The sequence below is a fragment of the Mobula hypostoma genome, chromosome 20, assembly GCF_963921235.1.
Source record: "Mobula hypostoma chromosome 20, sMobHyp1.1, whole genome shotgun sequence".
NCBI lineage: Eukaryota > Metazoa > Chordata > Chondrichthyes > Myliobatiformes > Myliobatidae > Mobula > Mobula hypostoma.
Window position 1 is genome coordinate 16,954,119 of NC_086116.1, and position 15,378 is coordinate 16,969,496.

A 15,378-nucleotide genomic window follows, 5' to 3' on the forward strand; every position below is an offset into this window, starting at 1 on the left:
TACTTTTTAAAAAGGAGAGACGCTTCATGAAAATGTTACATCTGTCTGAAAGGATTACACATCCGGTTTACTTTTTCCAAAAAAATCCGATTTAAAATCTCAGAGGTTTAAGTTCAACAGTTTCGAATAACCCCAGCGTAGAATACAATCTTTTAATGATTGGACTTTAAATCCAAGACAAACAGCTCTTATATTTTCCAGAGAAGCCACCACGAAAGAAAACTCTAACGTTTAACGCAGTATGTGTACGCAAATCCAGCACTTACCCAGAACAAGAAATTAAAGCCAAACAGCAGGTATTTAATGCACTTCATTCCACCTTGCACCATTTTTGATGCTGGAAAGTAGACACTTTTTAGAGATTTTCAGCGTCCCAGCTGCGATCAGTGCTGCGCTGCTCTGCGCCGATTCCGCGAGTGGAGGAATGTGCGCACGCGCGGAATGCGACCTCGCCCTTTCCGAGACTGGTTACAGGTGCAGGGAGCGCCGAGTCGAGCCAAACCAGGTCGGCTCGGTTCAATCGCAGCGGAGCGGAGCGGGCTGAGCTACCGCATAGCAGGTAGCGACGTGCCGCGATGCTGAATGCCTCTCTCTCTGAAATGGGAACTTGGTCTCGGCGCTGACTATTTAGCCGGCGAGTCAGAGATTAGTTTCCATGGAGATGCAATTCTTATTTCGGTTCTCAGGCGTTCTGGGAGGCGGGCTGACTGTGGGCAAACTGCAAGGGCTGCCATGTTTTGTGTGGCGGTGACAGTAAACGAAACCATGCAGAGTCACAGAGGGAGAAAATCGTCAGAAAGAGTATGTTCCTAGTACGTGTATCCACTAAATAAATCCGAGGATACCCACATATCCCAATCCCAGACCTCTCCTCTTTTTCCATAGATAAGTGAGCGTATACTTTTATTTAACCACTTTTTCTAATTATTGCCGTCATTGCGCGAGGGGATGATAATCGCATTCCCCCCTCCCGCCCCCACACACACACTTTTTAATAGGAAATGCGGCTAGTTCAATGCACCTCTGCTCTTTCCCTTCGAATGCAAGACGTGTAAATATTTGCCCATGTTGACTAAATCAAATTGCTAGACACAAGTCAGTACTGTATCGATGAAGGGTCTCGGCCCGATACGTCGACTGTCTGTTCACTTCCATGCACGCTGCCTGACCTGCCGAGATCCTCCAGCATTTTGCGTGTCTCTCTACTGGAGGTACTGCGAGTACTGTACATCGGCCAGACGGGACGCGCGGTGGAAACCCGCAGCACGGAGCACAGGAGGTGTGTCCGCTCGGGTCACCTGCAGACATCGGCGGTAGGAGAACAGTGTGTACACACTGGCCACAGCATTGACTTCGACGGCACAAAGCTACTGTGCCGCGCCAGTGGGTCCGCCCAGCAGAGGAAACCATTGAACTAAAACTAGACTTTACAAAGACCAAGGTCTCGGTCGACGTAAAATTTGGAATTTCATTGTAAACAAGGTGGGAGAGCGGAAACCTGATTGGTTGGAACTTATCCAATCAGGAGGGACAGACTACGGGGTATAAATACCACCGGCCTCGCTATGCCCGGGCATCATCCCTGATGAAAATGGCGGAGTTTGTTACCGAAAAGTGTGTTGTAATCGATTCCTCTACCTGGCTGAAGGCCGGAGAAGAGTTTATTCGTCGTATATGCTAGGAAAGCACTAGACCCTTTAAAAAAAATCTTGAATACTTGTCTTAATTGAACATGTTCTGGCTAATCAAATATGACTCCAAATGTAATCTCCCCCCCCCCAAAAAAAAGGCTTTATTTATTAATATACATTCACTTACAATATGCCAATGTCATCTGTGTTTGATCTCTAAGAATTCTAGCAGTAAATCATCTGAGAGATAGATAAACAGGGCCTTAACAGTGTCCAGTAGTAAGAGGAACCAGTGATGTAATCTTTGCATGAACACTCTCAAAAACCACAAAATGTGTTTCTATAACTTCATAGCAAACCAACAGCCCGCAAGGAGGTGAATAACCATCCGCTGCATACCCAGACAGCTTGAGGACATCCTGCAATGTCCCACAAAATCTCTGCCTCATCTACAGTCCCCCCAAGATGTGCCACGCAGACTACTGCCTGGCTGATTTGTGTCTTTCATCCAAATGTGTTTTTCTTTGGGTATTGTTTGCCAGACAGGTCACTCACCTGTTACATACAGACTTTGTAACTTTACAGAGTTACTGAATTCTCTGAAGTATGAGTAATTGCACATTCCATTCTCATGCCAATTCATATTTTATTTATTAGTTCCATCACCACATGTCAAATTGAAAGGGTTCTATGTATTAATGTGAGAAAGACTTTATCTACATAATATGGATATTAGAAATTCAGATAAAATCTTTCTCACATGAAGATAAGGTAACATATAATTTTTAGTCTTCCACCCAGTAATGGAAACTGCCATGTACATCTGGTGCTTTATCTTGGATTACTCTATGAAAGATCATTCAAGCATTAATTAGAATTAATGTTTTCACAGAATTGCATTGCAACATGGGTGAAATTAGTGATCAGGAGAAAACTATTAACTAGCTGCATTTGTTAATGTTTCAATAAATATCAAAATGTGAGCAAGTTAATACCATCAAAGTTTTTGCATTATTAAATAAAGTCAATATACTTTATAGTAATTATGATTTATTGGTAACAGGTTTAAGAAACAGCGTTTAAAGTTTATGATGATTTTGAAATAGTATGGATTCTTTTGGTTTCTATATGAGATTAGGGCATAAGTTCAAGACTATCATTCCTTGGCAAGGTTATTTTCCTTCTTCCTATAGTTGTACTGTAAATCTGTACCCTTCATGTATTCAAGCAGAGCTATAATGACATGAGTACAAATATAGATACTAAGAACTTACTGGGACCTGCTCTGTCATCTTAAGTGCAGTGAATGGGAAATTCCAGTTGGAATTGGTAATTAGTTTATTAATGTGATAAACTTTGGTTTGTTTGCCCTCCATACAGGTCATTTCATCGTGTCAGAACATTGAGTTAATACAAAGGAAAATCAATAACAGAATGCAGATTATAGTGTTACAGTTACAGAGGCAGTGCAGGCAAACAATAAGGTGCAAGGTCACATTGATTCAAAGTACATTTATTATCAAAGTATGTATAAATTATACAACCTTGAGATTTGTCTGCCTACAGGCAGTCACAAAGTAAGAAACCCGGAAAAAAACCCAAATAATAAAAAAAAGACCTACTCTCAGTGAGCAGAGATCAAGAAAAAAAACACAAATGATGCAAACTGCAACAGCATTCCAAACCAAATTGAGTCTTTAGATCAAAATACACAGAGTAGGCTAAAGTCTCAGTATTCGGTTCATCATATTAGCAGGGCAATTCGTCACAAAGTTCACAGACACGAAGAACAGCAGCTGAAGGTAGTCTCACAGCCTCAACGTTGCGGAGAGAGGAGCCCCCCACCCCCCCACACCGTCTATCTGGGCCCGCATTAAAATTGTCCGAACAGCGGTTCGTACTTCACGTTCGGACCCAGGCTTCATGCTGTAAATCAATCCAGGCCTAGAACTCACCACCCAGCGACTCACTTCGGACATTGATGTAGATTATTTGCAAGAGATTGAACTGTCAACAAAGCTGATGGTTAGTTATCTTACTGACTGAAATAACTAGATTGGGAAAACACAGCAGTCTATTAAGATAAACAACAGGAATTCTGCAGATGCTGGAAACTCAAGCAACACACATAAAAGTTGCTGGTGAACGCAGCAGGCCAGGCAGCATCTCTAGGAAGAGGTGCAGTCGACGTGTCAGGCCGAGACCTCCCCCTCCCCCTCCAACTTTCAAATCCCTTACTCACTCTTCCTTCAGTTAGTCCTGATGAAGGGTCTCGGACTGAAACGTCGACTGCACCTCTTCCTAGAGATGCTGCCTGGCCTGCTACGTTCACCAGCAACTTTTATGTGTGTTGCTTGAGTCTATTAACATTATGTTTTCTCCTGCAGGAAAAATTAGCATACAGCATTAGGAAACATCTGGCTGCAGAAAGGAAAAAATTCAGCATAGTTGGTTTCTGCTGCCTTTTGGCAATTAAGGTGGGGGAGCTGTTGTCTTCACTGGACCCTTTAGAATTTATTTGAAAATGAGAATGATTCTGTGAACACTTCAATCTCCTGAACAGTGAAGATTTTCAATTATGAAGCAGTTGATTCTGATACCCAGTACATGGTACACAGAAGCTGTCACTGCTTTGTTTTCCTGTTAGGATTGCTTGGTTCTGGAGTCATAGAAAAATACAGCAGAAAAACAGGCTGTTTGACCAATCTAGACTGTGCCGAACCATTTGAACTGCGTACTCCCATCAACCTGCACTTCCATAGGCCTTCCATGTACCAATCCAAACTTCTCTTAAATACTGAAATCAAGCTCGCATGCATCACTTGTGCTGGCAGCTCATTCCACACTCTCATGACTCCCTGTGTAAAGAAGTTTCCGCTCATATTCCCTTTAAACTCTTCACTTTTCACCCTTAACACATGACCTCTAGTTGTGGTCACACCCAACCTCAGTGGAAAATGCCTGCTTGCATTTACCCTATCTATACCCTTCATAATTTTGAATAACTCTATCAAATCTCCCATGGATATTCTACATTCCAAAGAATAAAGTCCTCATCTATTCAATCTTTCCTTAAAATTCATGTCTCCAGCCCTGGCTACATCCTTGTTAATTTTCTCTGTATTCTTTCAACTTTATTTACATCTTTCTGTAGGTGGATGACCAAGATTGCACACGATACTCTAAATTAGGCCTCACCAACGTCTTGTACAACTTCAACATAATCTCATCAACTGTACTCTACTCAATATTTCAATTTTTGAAGGTCAATGTGCCAAAAGCTTTCTTTATGACATTGTGCCATTACTTTCAATGAATTATGGACTAGTATTCTCAGATCACTTTGTTCTACTATACTTCTCAGTGCCCTGCCGTGTAGGACCTACCCTTGTTGGTCATACTGAAGTGCAAAACCTTGCACCTGCATGTATTAAATCTCTCCTTCCATTTTCAGCCATTTTTCTAGCTGATTCAGATCTTGCATCAACCTCTGATAAGTCCTCATTGTCCACTATACCCCCAATCTTGGTGTCATATGCAAATTTGCTGATCCAGTTAACCACATTATTCTCCAGATCATTGATATAGATGACAAACAACAACGGACCTTGTGGCACTCCACTAGTCATAGGCCTCCAGTCCGAGAGGCAACCATTTACTACCAATCTCTGGCTTCTCCCACAAAGTCGATGTCTAATCCAATTTATAATCTCATCTTGAATGCCAAGCGACTGAACCTTCTTGACCAACCTCCCATATTGGACCTTGTCAAATGCCTTGCTAAAATGCATGTAGATCATATCCACTGCCTTACCTTCATCAGCTTTTCTAGTAACTTCCTCACAAACCTCTTATCAGATTGGTTAGACATGACCTACCACACACAAAGCCATGCTGACTATCCCTTGTCTGCCATGTCTGTCCAAATACTCATATGTCTAGTCCCTTAGAATACCTTTCTTACTACTGATGTCAGGCTCACCGGCCTATAATTTCATGGTTTATTTTTAGAGCCTTTCTTAAACAGCAGAACAGCATTGGCTATTCTATAATTCTCTGGTACTTCCCCTGTCGCTAATGTGATTTATGTATCTCTGCTAGGGCCCTTGCAATTTCTGCACTTGCTTCCCATAGGGTCCAAGGGAACACTTTATCAGACCGTGGGGATTTATCCACCCTAATTTGTCTCAAGACAGCAAACAGCTCCTCCTCTGCAGTCTATATAGGATCCATGACCTCGCTGCTGTTTTGCCTCACTTCTATGGAATCTATGTCAATCTCCTGAGTAAATAAAGATGCAAAAAAAAATTCAAGATCTTCCCCATCTCTTTTGGTTCCACACATAGGTTACCACTTTGGTTTTCCAGAGGACCAATTTTGTTCCTTGCAATCCTTTTGCTCTTAAAATATCTGTAGAGTCCCTTAATATTAATACACTCAAAAACTTCTATAGTTGTACTGTGGAGAGCATTCTGACAGGCTGCATCACTGTCTGGTATGGAGGGGCTACTGCACAGGACCGAAAGAAACTGCAGAAGGTTGTAAATCTAGTCAGCTCCATCTTGGGCACCAGCCTACAAAGTACCCAGGACATCTTTAGGAATCGGTGTCTCAGAAAGGCAGCGTCCATTATTAAGGACCTCCAGCACCCAGGGCATGCCCTTTTCTCACTGTTACCATCAGGTAGGAGGTACAGAAGCCTGAAGGCACACACTCAGCGATTCAGGAACAGCTTCTTCCCCTCTGCCATTTGATTCCTAAATGGAGTTTGAAGACTTGGACACTACTTCACTTTTTTAATATACAGTATTTCTGTTTTTGCACATTTTTAAAATAATCTATTCAATATATGTATTGATTTACTTGTTTATTTATTATGTTTCTTTTTCTTTCTCTCTGCTAGATTATGTATTGAATTGAACTGCTGCTGCTGAGTTAACAAATTTCACGTCACATGCCGGTGATAATAAACCTGATTCTGATTCGGAGTCTCCTTCACTTTGTCCACTAGGGCAACTTCATGCCTTCTTTTAGCCCTCCAGATATCTTTCTTAACTTTACTTGTACATTTCTTTTACTTCATAAGTACCTGTTTTATTCCTATCTGCTTGTGTCTGCTATACACTTCCTTTTCTTTCTTAACCAAGGCCTCAATATCTCTTGAAAACCATTGTTCCCTAAAGCTGTTATCTTTACTTTTTATTCTGACAGGCACATACACACTTTTTAGATTATGAGGACACGCAGTCCTCTTTTATTGTCATTTAGTAATGCATGCATTAAGAAATGATACAATATTCCTCCGGTGTGATATCACAAAAGACAGGACAGACCAAGGCTGAAAAAACTAACAAAACCACATAATTATAACATATAGATACAACAGTGCAACAATACCATAACTTGATGAAGAACAGTCCATGGCACAGTAAAATGTTCAAAGTCTCTCAAATGTCCCACATCTCACGCAGACAGGAGAAGGAAGAAAACTCTCCCTGCCATGCCCGACCACAGTCCGACTCTGAGTCGTCCAAAAACTTCAAGCTCTGATCAGCCCTCTGACACCGAGTACTGAGCACCATCTCTATCCGAACAATTTGACCTCAGTCTCGGTCGCCAGCAGCAGGCAAAGCCGGGGATCTTGGGGCCTTCCCTCTGGAAGATTCTCGATCGCCCAGTAACAGCGGCAGTGAACCGGCGTTTCAGAAATTTCTCCAGATGTTCCTCTGTGCTTTCACGTCTGTCTCCATCAAATGAGGATTGTCCACAGCTCCTGTTTAACGGATACAATATCATTTTCACCGGAGAGCTGCGTGCACGCGGTGTGCTGCTATCTTCTCCCGCCTTAATCCTGAAAAATTCTGCAGATGCTAGAAATCCAAAGCAACACACTCCAAATGCATAAAATGCTCGAGGAACCCAGCAGGTTAGGCAGCATCTCATCATCGTCATCAGGTGCCATGCCCAATTTGAGCTTTGACTGCCATGGCCAACACACTCCTGTTTCAGGTCAAGTGGATCAACTCATTGGTATTCATTTCCAGTTCTCTGGCTGCTGTCTCCATCATCATTTATCTTTGCCTTCCTCTTGCTTTCTTCCCTTCAATCTTTCCCATAATTACCGTGCATTCTAACTCCTCTTTCCTAAGCACATGTCCAATGAAGTTACGTTGCCTTTTCATGATCTCATACATAATTTCTCTTTTTGTGCTTGCTCTGTTCATGACATCCTGGTTAGATATTCGTTTCGTCTAAGATAGTCTTTGCATCCTCCTCAAAAACCACATCTCTGCTGCTTCAATTTGTTTCCTCATGTTACCAGATATTGTCCAACATTCTGAACCATATAACTGGATAAACGTAATATTTCAGTACTCTGAGGTGGTTTGTCGTGCCTAGTTTAGTGTTGGTCAGTATATTCCTCATTCCCATAAAGGTGTCTTTTGTCGTCCCTATTCTTCTTTTGATGTCCATGTGGCACCTGCCATCTGATGTCACCCAGCTTCCTAAGTAGCAAAAGTTCTGTACTTGTTTTATGTTTTCCCTGTTTATTCTCTGCCTGCAGATAGGATTCTCCTTTTTGGATATCACCATACATTCTATCTTTTTGCAATTGGTAGATAGTCCCATTTTTGCACTTTCTTCAAAAACTATATCAATTAAGTTTTGTAGTTCTTCCTCCGTACTTGCAATTAACACAGTGTCATCCGCATATCTGAAATTATTGATGTTTTCACCGCCAAATTTGATTCCCAGGATGTCTCTTATTTTTTTGTGATATTGTTTCACTGTACACATTAAACAAACCAGGGGAGAAAACACACCCTTGTCTAATGCCTCTCTTGATTTTCGTAAACTGACTCACTTCTCCATTTATTCTTAGAGTGGCAGATTTCTGATTAGGTGGAGGCCTTTTGAATCTAGATCTAGAGTTTCCTGTAATTTTTCAAATAACTTATTGTGCTTCACTTTATTAAATGCTTTTGCGTAGTCGATAAAACAAACAAATCTTTTTGCTCTTGACTAGCTCGTTCTGATAGTATCCTTAACATCAATATTGTGTTTCCTGTACCTTTGTCTTTCACAAAACCACATTGTTCTTTACCTGTTTCAGCTTGTATCTTACTTTTAGCTCTTGTCATCAAAATTCTTTGAAGTATCTTGGTGATGTGACTCATTAAACTTATGGTCCTATGTAATTCACATTCTATCGCTCCAGGTTTCTTAGGAAGAGTGATAAACACTGACTTTTTTTCATCTCTTCTGGTATTATTCCAGTCTCATAAATGTCATTGATTAAATCAGTAAGTTTTTCAATTCCATAATCTTCCAGGGTGATAATTTGTTCTATTACTAATTCATCAGGACCTGCTGCCTTTCCTTTCTTCATTTTATTTATTGCATTACGAACTTCAGATTTTAAAATACTTGGACCTTCAATGTTCTTCTTAATTTCTGGTTTTTTGCCTCGATCACCTTCAAACAATTCCTGAATATACTCAGTTCAGCTGTTCATAATCTCATCTTTTTCCATGATAATGGTACCATCCTTTGCTTTCAAACATCCACCTGAAGAACAGAGGAGCTTTTTACCAGTGATATTCTTGACTTGTTGATGTAACCTTTTTGGATCAGTAATAGGGATTCTTTCTAGTTAGTCACATTCCTGGTTTAACCATTCTTCTTTGGCTTTTTGACGTAAGCTTTTAACTTTTTTAATCTAAGGATTTATATTCTATAGGATTTGTTTTCTTCCGTCTCTTTTCTTCCATTAGATTTTTGATTTCCTCTGTCACCCATTTATTCTTTGTGCTTTTTTTTTAGAAACCACTGACTTTGCTGATTCTACCAAGGTATCCTTTAGAGAGTTAAACTTCATTTCTGCATGATTGCTATCATCTTCCACAGATTCTATTTCTGGACTTTGAAATCTATTCCTTACTTCAATTGTAAATGTTTGTCTTAAGTTTACTTCTTTAATTAATTGCAAGTAGTCAAGGGATTGTTCAGGTTTTTGCTTCTTTAGTTTTTTAAGCTTTACTTTTACAAGACATATTACTGGGTTATGGTCATTATTACAGTCTGCACCTGGATATGTTTTGCAATGAGCGACTGAGTTTCTAAATCTTTGGTTTATAGTAATAAAGTCAACTTGATTTCTAGTGTTATCACCTGGACTTTTCCAGGTCCACAAGCGTCATGGATGGTTTTTTAAGTAGGTATTCATAATGACCTGATTATTCATCTTGCACCATTCTACCCATTTCTCACCTCGTTCATTTCTTTCCCCGAGTCCAAATTTTCCTATGGTATTTCCATCAGCACCTTGTCCTACCTTAGCATTTAGATCTCCCATGACAGTAACAATATCTTGAGATTTGCATTCATTCCTTGCTTGTTCAAGCTCTTCATAGAATTTATCTATATCTTCATTTGTTCCATCTGTTGTTGGTGCATATACCTGTATAATTGCTAAATCAAATGGTTGTCCTCTGAATCTAACAAGGAGCAGTCTTTCTGATATTGCCCAACGTCCTAAAACACTTTTTGCCATGTTTTCATCCATAAGAATTCCTACTCCATTAGTATGGGATGTTCCACAAGAATAAACTACTGTTTTATTTCTAATCTGACATGATCCAGCACCTATCCAACGAACTTCGCTAATTCCCATGATGTTAATCTTTAGTCTTTCCAATTCATTAATCACATTGTCCAATCTTCCTGCTTGATATAAGGTTCTTACATTCCAAGTGGCAATAATTTTATTTTGTGTTACTTGAATTTTATGAACAGTAGCTTGGTGACGGTCGGGGATCCCCTGCTAGCCAGAATCAACCCTACCGAGCGAAACATCTTCAGAGTTGTCTTGAAGATCCTCTTGACGCCGTTGTGTGATACATTTTGTGAGTTTGGCCATGGTTTTCTTAGCAAATAGATTCTAGGAAACCTAGTATCTAGCAGCGGTGGTGTGCTATTGCCTTCCATTGGGCAAACTGAAGAAATTGCCATTTCTCTTCCAAAATGTTCATCTGCCTATACTATAGCCATTGTCATTTGAGGTCCTAGCTTATCCGCCTTCTCCGTCATAAGTTCAGTTACTGAACCTGCTGGATCTTCAATTGGCCTTCGCTCGTATCCTGAGTAGGAACCCTTGCAGGTGCTACCGTTCCGGGTCAGAGCGGCCCTGGGAGCAATGAATGACAAAGGGGTAACTCCATTTTCCCCAAAGCTCTGAAAGCCCCCAATCAGAGCCTCATCACCGGTTGCTGTTTCGAGTCATACCCAGGACTCGAGGCAGCATCTAGGAAATGAATAAACAGTTGATGGTTCAGGCTGTGACTCTTCTCTTCAAGTTGTGAAAGTCATTGAGCATTTCTGAAAGATTGAAAAATTGCAAATGTCACTCTACTCTGCAAGAAGGGAGAGAGGCAGAAGAAAGGAAATGATAGGCCACTTAGTCAGACCTCAGTGGTTGGGAAGATGTTGGAATTGATTGATAAGGATGTGGTTTCAGGGTACTTGGAGGCAAATGATAAAATAGGCCGTACTCAGCATGGTTTCCTCAAGGGAAATTCTTGCATGACAAATCTATTGGGATTCTTTAAAAAATAATAACAAGCAGGAAGGACAAAGTAGAATCTGTTGATGTTGTGTATTTGAATTTTCAGAAGGCCTTTGACAAGGTGCCTCTCATGAGGCTGTTTAATAAGCTACGATCCCATGGTATTACAACAAATATTCTAGCATGGATAATGTGGTGGCTGATTGGCAGGAGGCAAAGAGTGGGAATAGAGGGAGCCTTTTCTGGTTGTCTGCTGGTGACTAGTGGTGTTCAGAAGTGGTTTGTGTTGGGACCAATTCTTTTTATCTTATATTTTAATAATTTGGATGTTGGAATAAATGGCTTTGTTGCAAAGTTTGTGGAAAATAGGAAGATAGGTGGAGAGACAGGTAGTTTTGAGGAAATAGAAAGGCTATGGAAGGAACTAGACAGACTAGGAGAATGGACAAAGAAATGGTAGATAGAATACAGTATCAGGAAGTGTATGGTCATGCTCTTTGACAGAAGAAATAAAAGAGTTGACTGTTTTCTAAATGTAGAGAGAATACAAAAAAAAAACTGAGTTGCAAAGGGACTTGGGAGTCTCTGTGCAGGATTCTCTAAGTGTTAATTTGCAGGTTGAGTCTGTGGTGAGGAAGGCAAATGCAATGTTAGAATTCATTTCAAGAGGTCTAGAACATAAAAGCAAGAATGTAATTTTGAGACTTTTATAAAGCACTGGTGAGGCCTCACTTGATGTATTGTGAGAAATTTTGGGCCCCTTATCTGAGAAAGGATGTGTTGAAACTGGAGAGGCTCAAAGGAAGTTCACGAAAATGATTCCACAATTGAACAGCTTGTCGTATGAAGAACATTTGAAGGTTCTGGACCTGTATTCACTAGAATGCAGAAGAATGAGGGGTGACCTCATTGAAACCTATCAAATGGTGAAAGGCTTGATAGAGTGGATGTGGAGATGATGTTTCCTATGGTGGGAGAATCTAAGATCAGAGGTCACAACCTTAGAATAGAGGGGTGACCTTTTAGAATGGAGATGAGGAGGAATTTCCTTGGCCAGAGAGTGGTGAATCTGTGGAATTTGTTGCCACAGGCAGCTGTGAAGAACAAGTTTGTATGTATATTTAAGGCAGAAGTTGGTAAAATCTTGATTGTTCAGGGCATGAAGAGATACAAGGAGAAGGCAGGAGACTGGGGCTGCACAGGGGTGTATCTACAGAAAATAATGCCTATGGCAAGCTCTGAAATTGCGCCCCTGTCCAAACATCTGACACCAATCCTTTAGATAACTTTAATATCAGCTCAAAAATACAAGTCAAGCTCGTTAATCTTTTAATTAACAAATTATGGCACTACATGAAAATTATAGCTGCACCTTCCTTGCTTTCACTAATGCAAATTGGTCTATGATGTGATCCAAGTCAGTTTATTCAGTTTCTTCTCTTTCTACACTCAGCAGAGCAAGATCACAGAGTCTGCCTTGACCCATGGAGGCTCTCAGATACGAAAGTATTAGTTTTAACTTGCTGAATGATCTCTCACAGCTGGCGATGGAAACTGCGATGGTTAGCATTATCTAAATAGCAATGCGAAGATTGGGGAAGACGCTGTCATCTCCACACTGAACAATAAATTCAAGAAGCTCTTCAGGTCTTGATATTTTCATGTTGACGCACCTGTTAGCAACATTCTGCAATTTAAAATTTCTTCATGTAGCTGATGTCCATCAACATCAGAGCTGTACAATTTGCCCAAATTTTCGCACTTCTTCTTTAGGTCGTTACTGTTGGCGCCATAACACAGTCCCTCGACATCGAGAAGGAACCCAAACTTTGCGTCAGTATTGTGCAAGCGAGCGAACCTTTCATCCATTTCTCTGTGAAGACGGTCGAGTGTTCCATTCATGATTTTTTCCATTTCCTCCTTAGCTGTTAACCCAGCGTCTCTGAATTCTCATCAGCCATTCGTTTCTTTCGTCCCTAACATCTTTCAACTTCAATATTCCATTCTTGACAGAGACTGACTCCTTGTTCGAGTGACTCACTGACCAACACTTCTCTTTCATCATAAAAATGATCTCAGCGCTTTCAAATCCAGGGCAGCATCGTGGAAGTTCATGCAGCCTCTTTTGAATACGGTCAATGCGAATGAGTACTTTGTTCCAAAATCCTAGCAAAATCAGAAAATCATAACTCAACATGCCTTGCGTCACTTCTTGTTTCACTGGTCTCGTTTTCATTGTCTATCATGTCCTGGAGAACTTGAAGTATCTCCTCAAGGTACTTGTTGATGGGCTTCACTGCTTCTGTCCTCGCACTCCACCTGTTTTCGGATTCCGACTTAACAACCACAGGCACGGCGTTTTTGAGTTTTTCCCAGCGCTGGGTTGAACGAGAGAAAAACACGTAGAGAGCTTCAATGGTTCCAAAACACAGAACCATCATTGTATCCTGCTTGGCTGCATGTACACCCACCAAGTTGAGTGAGTGATTGTCGCAATTCACAAACACCGCCAGGTTGTTTTTCTCACTTATTCTTTGATGAACACCACTTCTGTGTCCAGCCATCACAGCAGCGTTGTCATAGCACTGTGACCGACAATCTTGTAGCTCCAATTCGTCTTTCTCAAGCTGTTTCAAGATGTCTTTAACCAAGCTCTCAGCATCCTTCTGGCTTCTCTGGATAAAACCAAGGAAAGACTCTCTAACACAGGCTGTTTTCCTCTCAAAATCAACTTCCACATACCTCACTACTTCTGACATCTGCTCACGGTGCGACTGATCAGGAGTCAAGTCAAACATGAGACAATAGTACTTGCCTTTACGAATGCTTCTCAGTAAACCCTGGCGAACAGTGGGCGCTATCATGTGGATAAATTCGTTTTGGACACCCAGTGAAAAATAAGACGTGGATCCAGGATGACTTTCCAAATGGGTGAGGTGTTCTTTTATGACAGGGTCAAAGATGGCCAGTAGTTTCAGTAAGCCAAGGAAATTTCCCACATCGGAATCAGCTGAAGTGACTCCCTGTGTCCTTGCAAAGCCAGGTTCTGAGTCGCAAGGAATTTTATGCGGTGAAGGATTCTTGTCAAGCTATCATGCTACTTCTGCTTTTCCTTCTCAATCTGTGACTGAAATACCGCGTCAATAACTCTTCTGTTTCCACCTAAATTTCTTTCCATTTCTTTCCACTGTGTGAAGCATTCCTGATGACTCTTGGCATTTTCATGAACACTAATTCTTTCAGGTGCTTTCCTCTGGTTGAATCCACTTTCCTGCTTCAGTGAGGATTGATGGTCTGACCAGGAATAGAGAACACAACAGATACAAAATGCAGACTTTTTAGAAGGGGAATAGACCAGCCATGAGCAAGTCACTTCCTCACCATGACTATTTCGCAATTTCTTCTTGAACCAAGTTTTGTCCATTTTTCGGTTATTTGTTGGTAGGAAAAGCCCCTCACTGTTCTGGAAATACTTTGAACCTAGCTTTATTATTTCTGTTCTCAACGCTTCAGGCAGAATTGCTTTTCCAGTATCCTTGTCGAACTTCAGAAGTCCAATGTCATGCTGTTCAGTCACTTCTGGTATGACTGTTCGAGGCTCTTTGACACCATCAAGTTCACTAGGTTCAGTGTCATCAGGTTCAATCTCGTCAGGTAAAATCTCGTTAATAAACTCAACATCACCACCACCACCATCGTCTTCCCCTCCTGTCATGTCCACGTTCTCTGTGACAGCCTCATTCTTAATCTCGTCATACTCGGATTTATCTGACTTGACTTACTCCTCGGCCTGTGACGCATTTGTACTTGATCCACTTTCTGATTCTAACAAACTTGTAGCAGGTGCAGGCGGCTCCATGGAACGTGTCGAACTACTTGTTCCGGGCTTTTCAAAGAAGGGCATGAAGAACTTGCTCGACTTCTTGGCTTCCTCCGCCTCCAACTTTTGTCCCTTCTGTCCTTCAGCTGCATTTCCCTCCTCCTTTGTGAAGCAACTTCTTACACAATGCTCTGAAGTAAGGCCATCCTAGTGGTTCTTACCAATTATAATCAAAGACAGATCATACATCTGAAGAAAATTCTTTTTTCACTATCCGAGGATGGCTTGTCTGACTTTAACAGAAACTGCTCAGTGGCGCCCAGGACACGAGCCATACTTTAGATATGTCACTGGGGCTGAGA

General features: G+C 41.1%; 1 protein-coding gene across 1 annotated transcript in view; it reads right to left on the bottom strand.

Moving 5' to 3' along the window:
- The window catches only part of cd9a (CD9 molecule a), a 63,625-nt gene extending 63,039 nt beyond the window's left edge, over nt 1-586 (bottom strand). Inside the window, exon 1 of the mRNA XM_063072473.1 lies at nt 267-586. Within this exon, the coding sequence (XP_062928543.1) occupies nt 267-329 (63 nt within the window). The 5' untranslated portion in view covers nt 330-586. The remainder of the gene's footprint in view (nt 1-266) is intronic.
- Nucleotides 587-15,378: the final 14,792 nt, after the last annotated feature.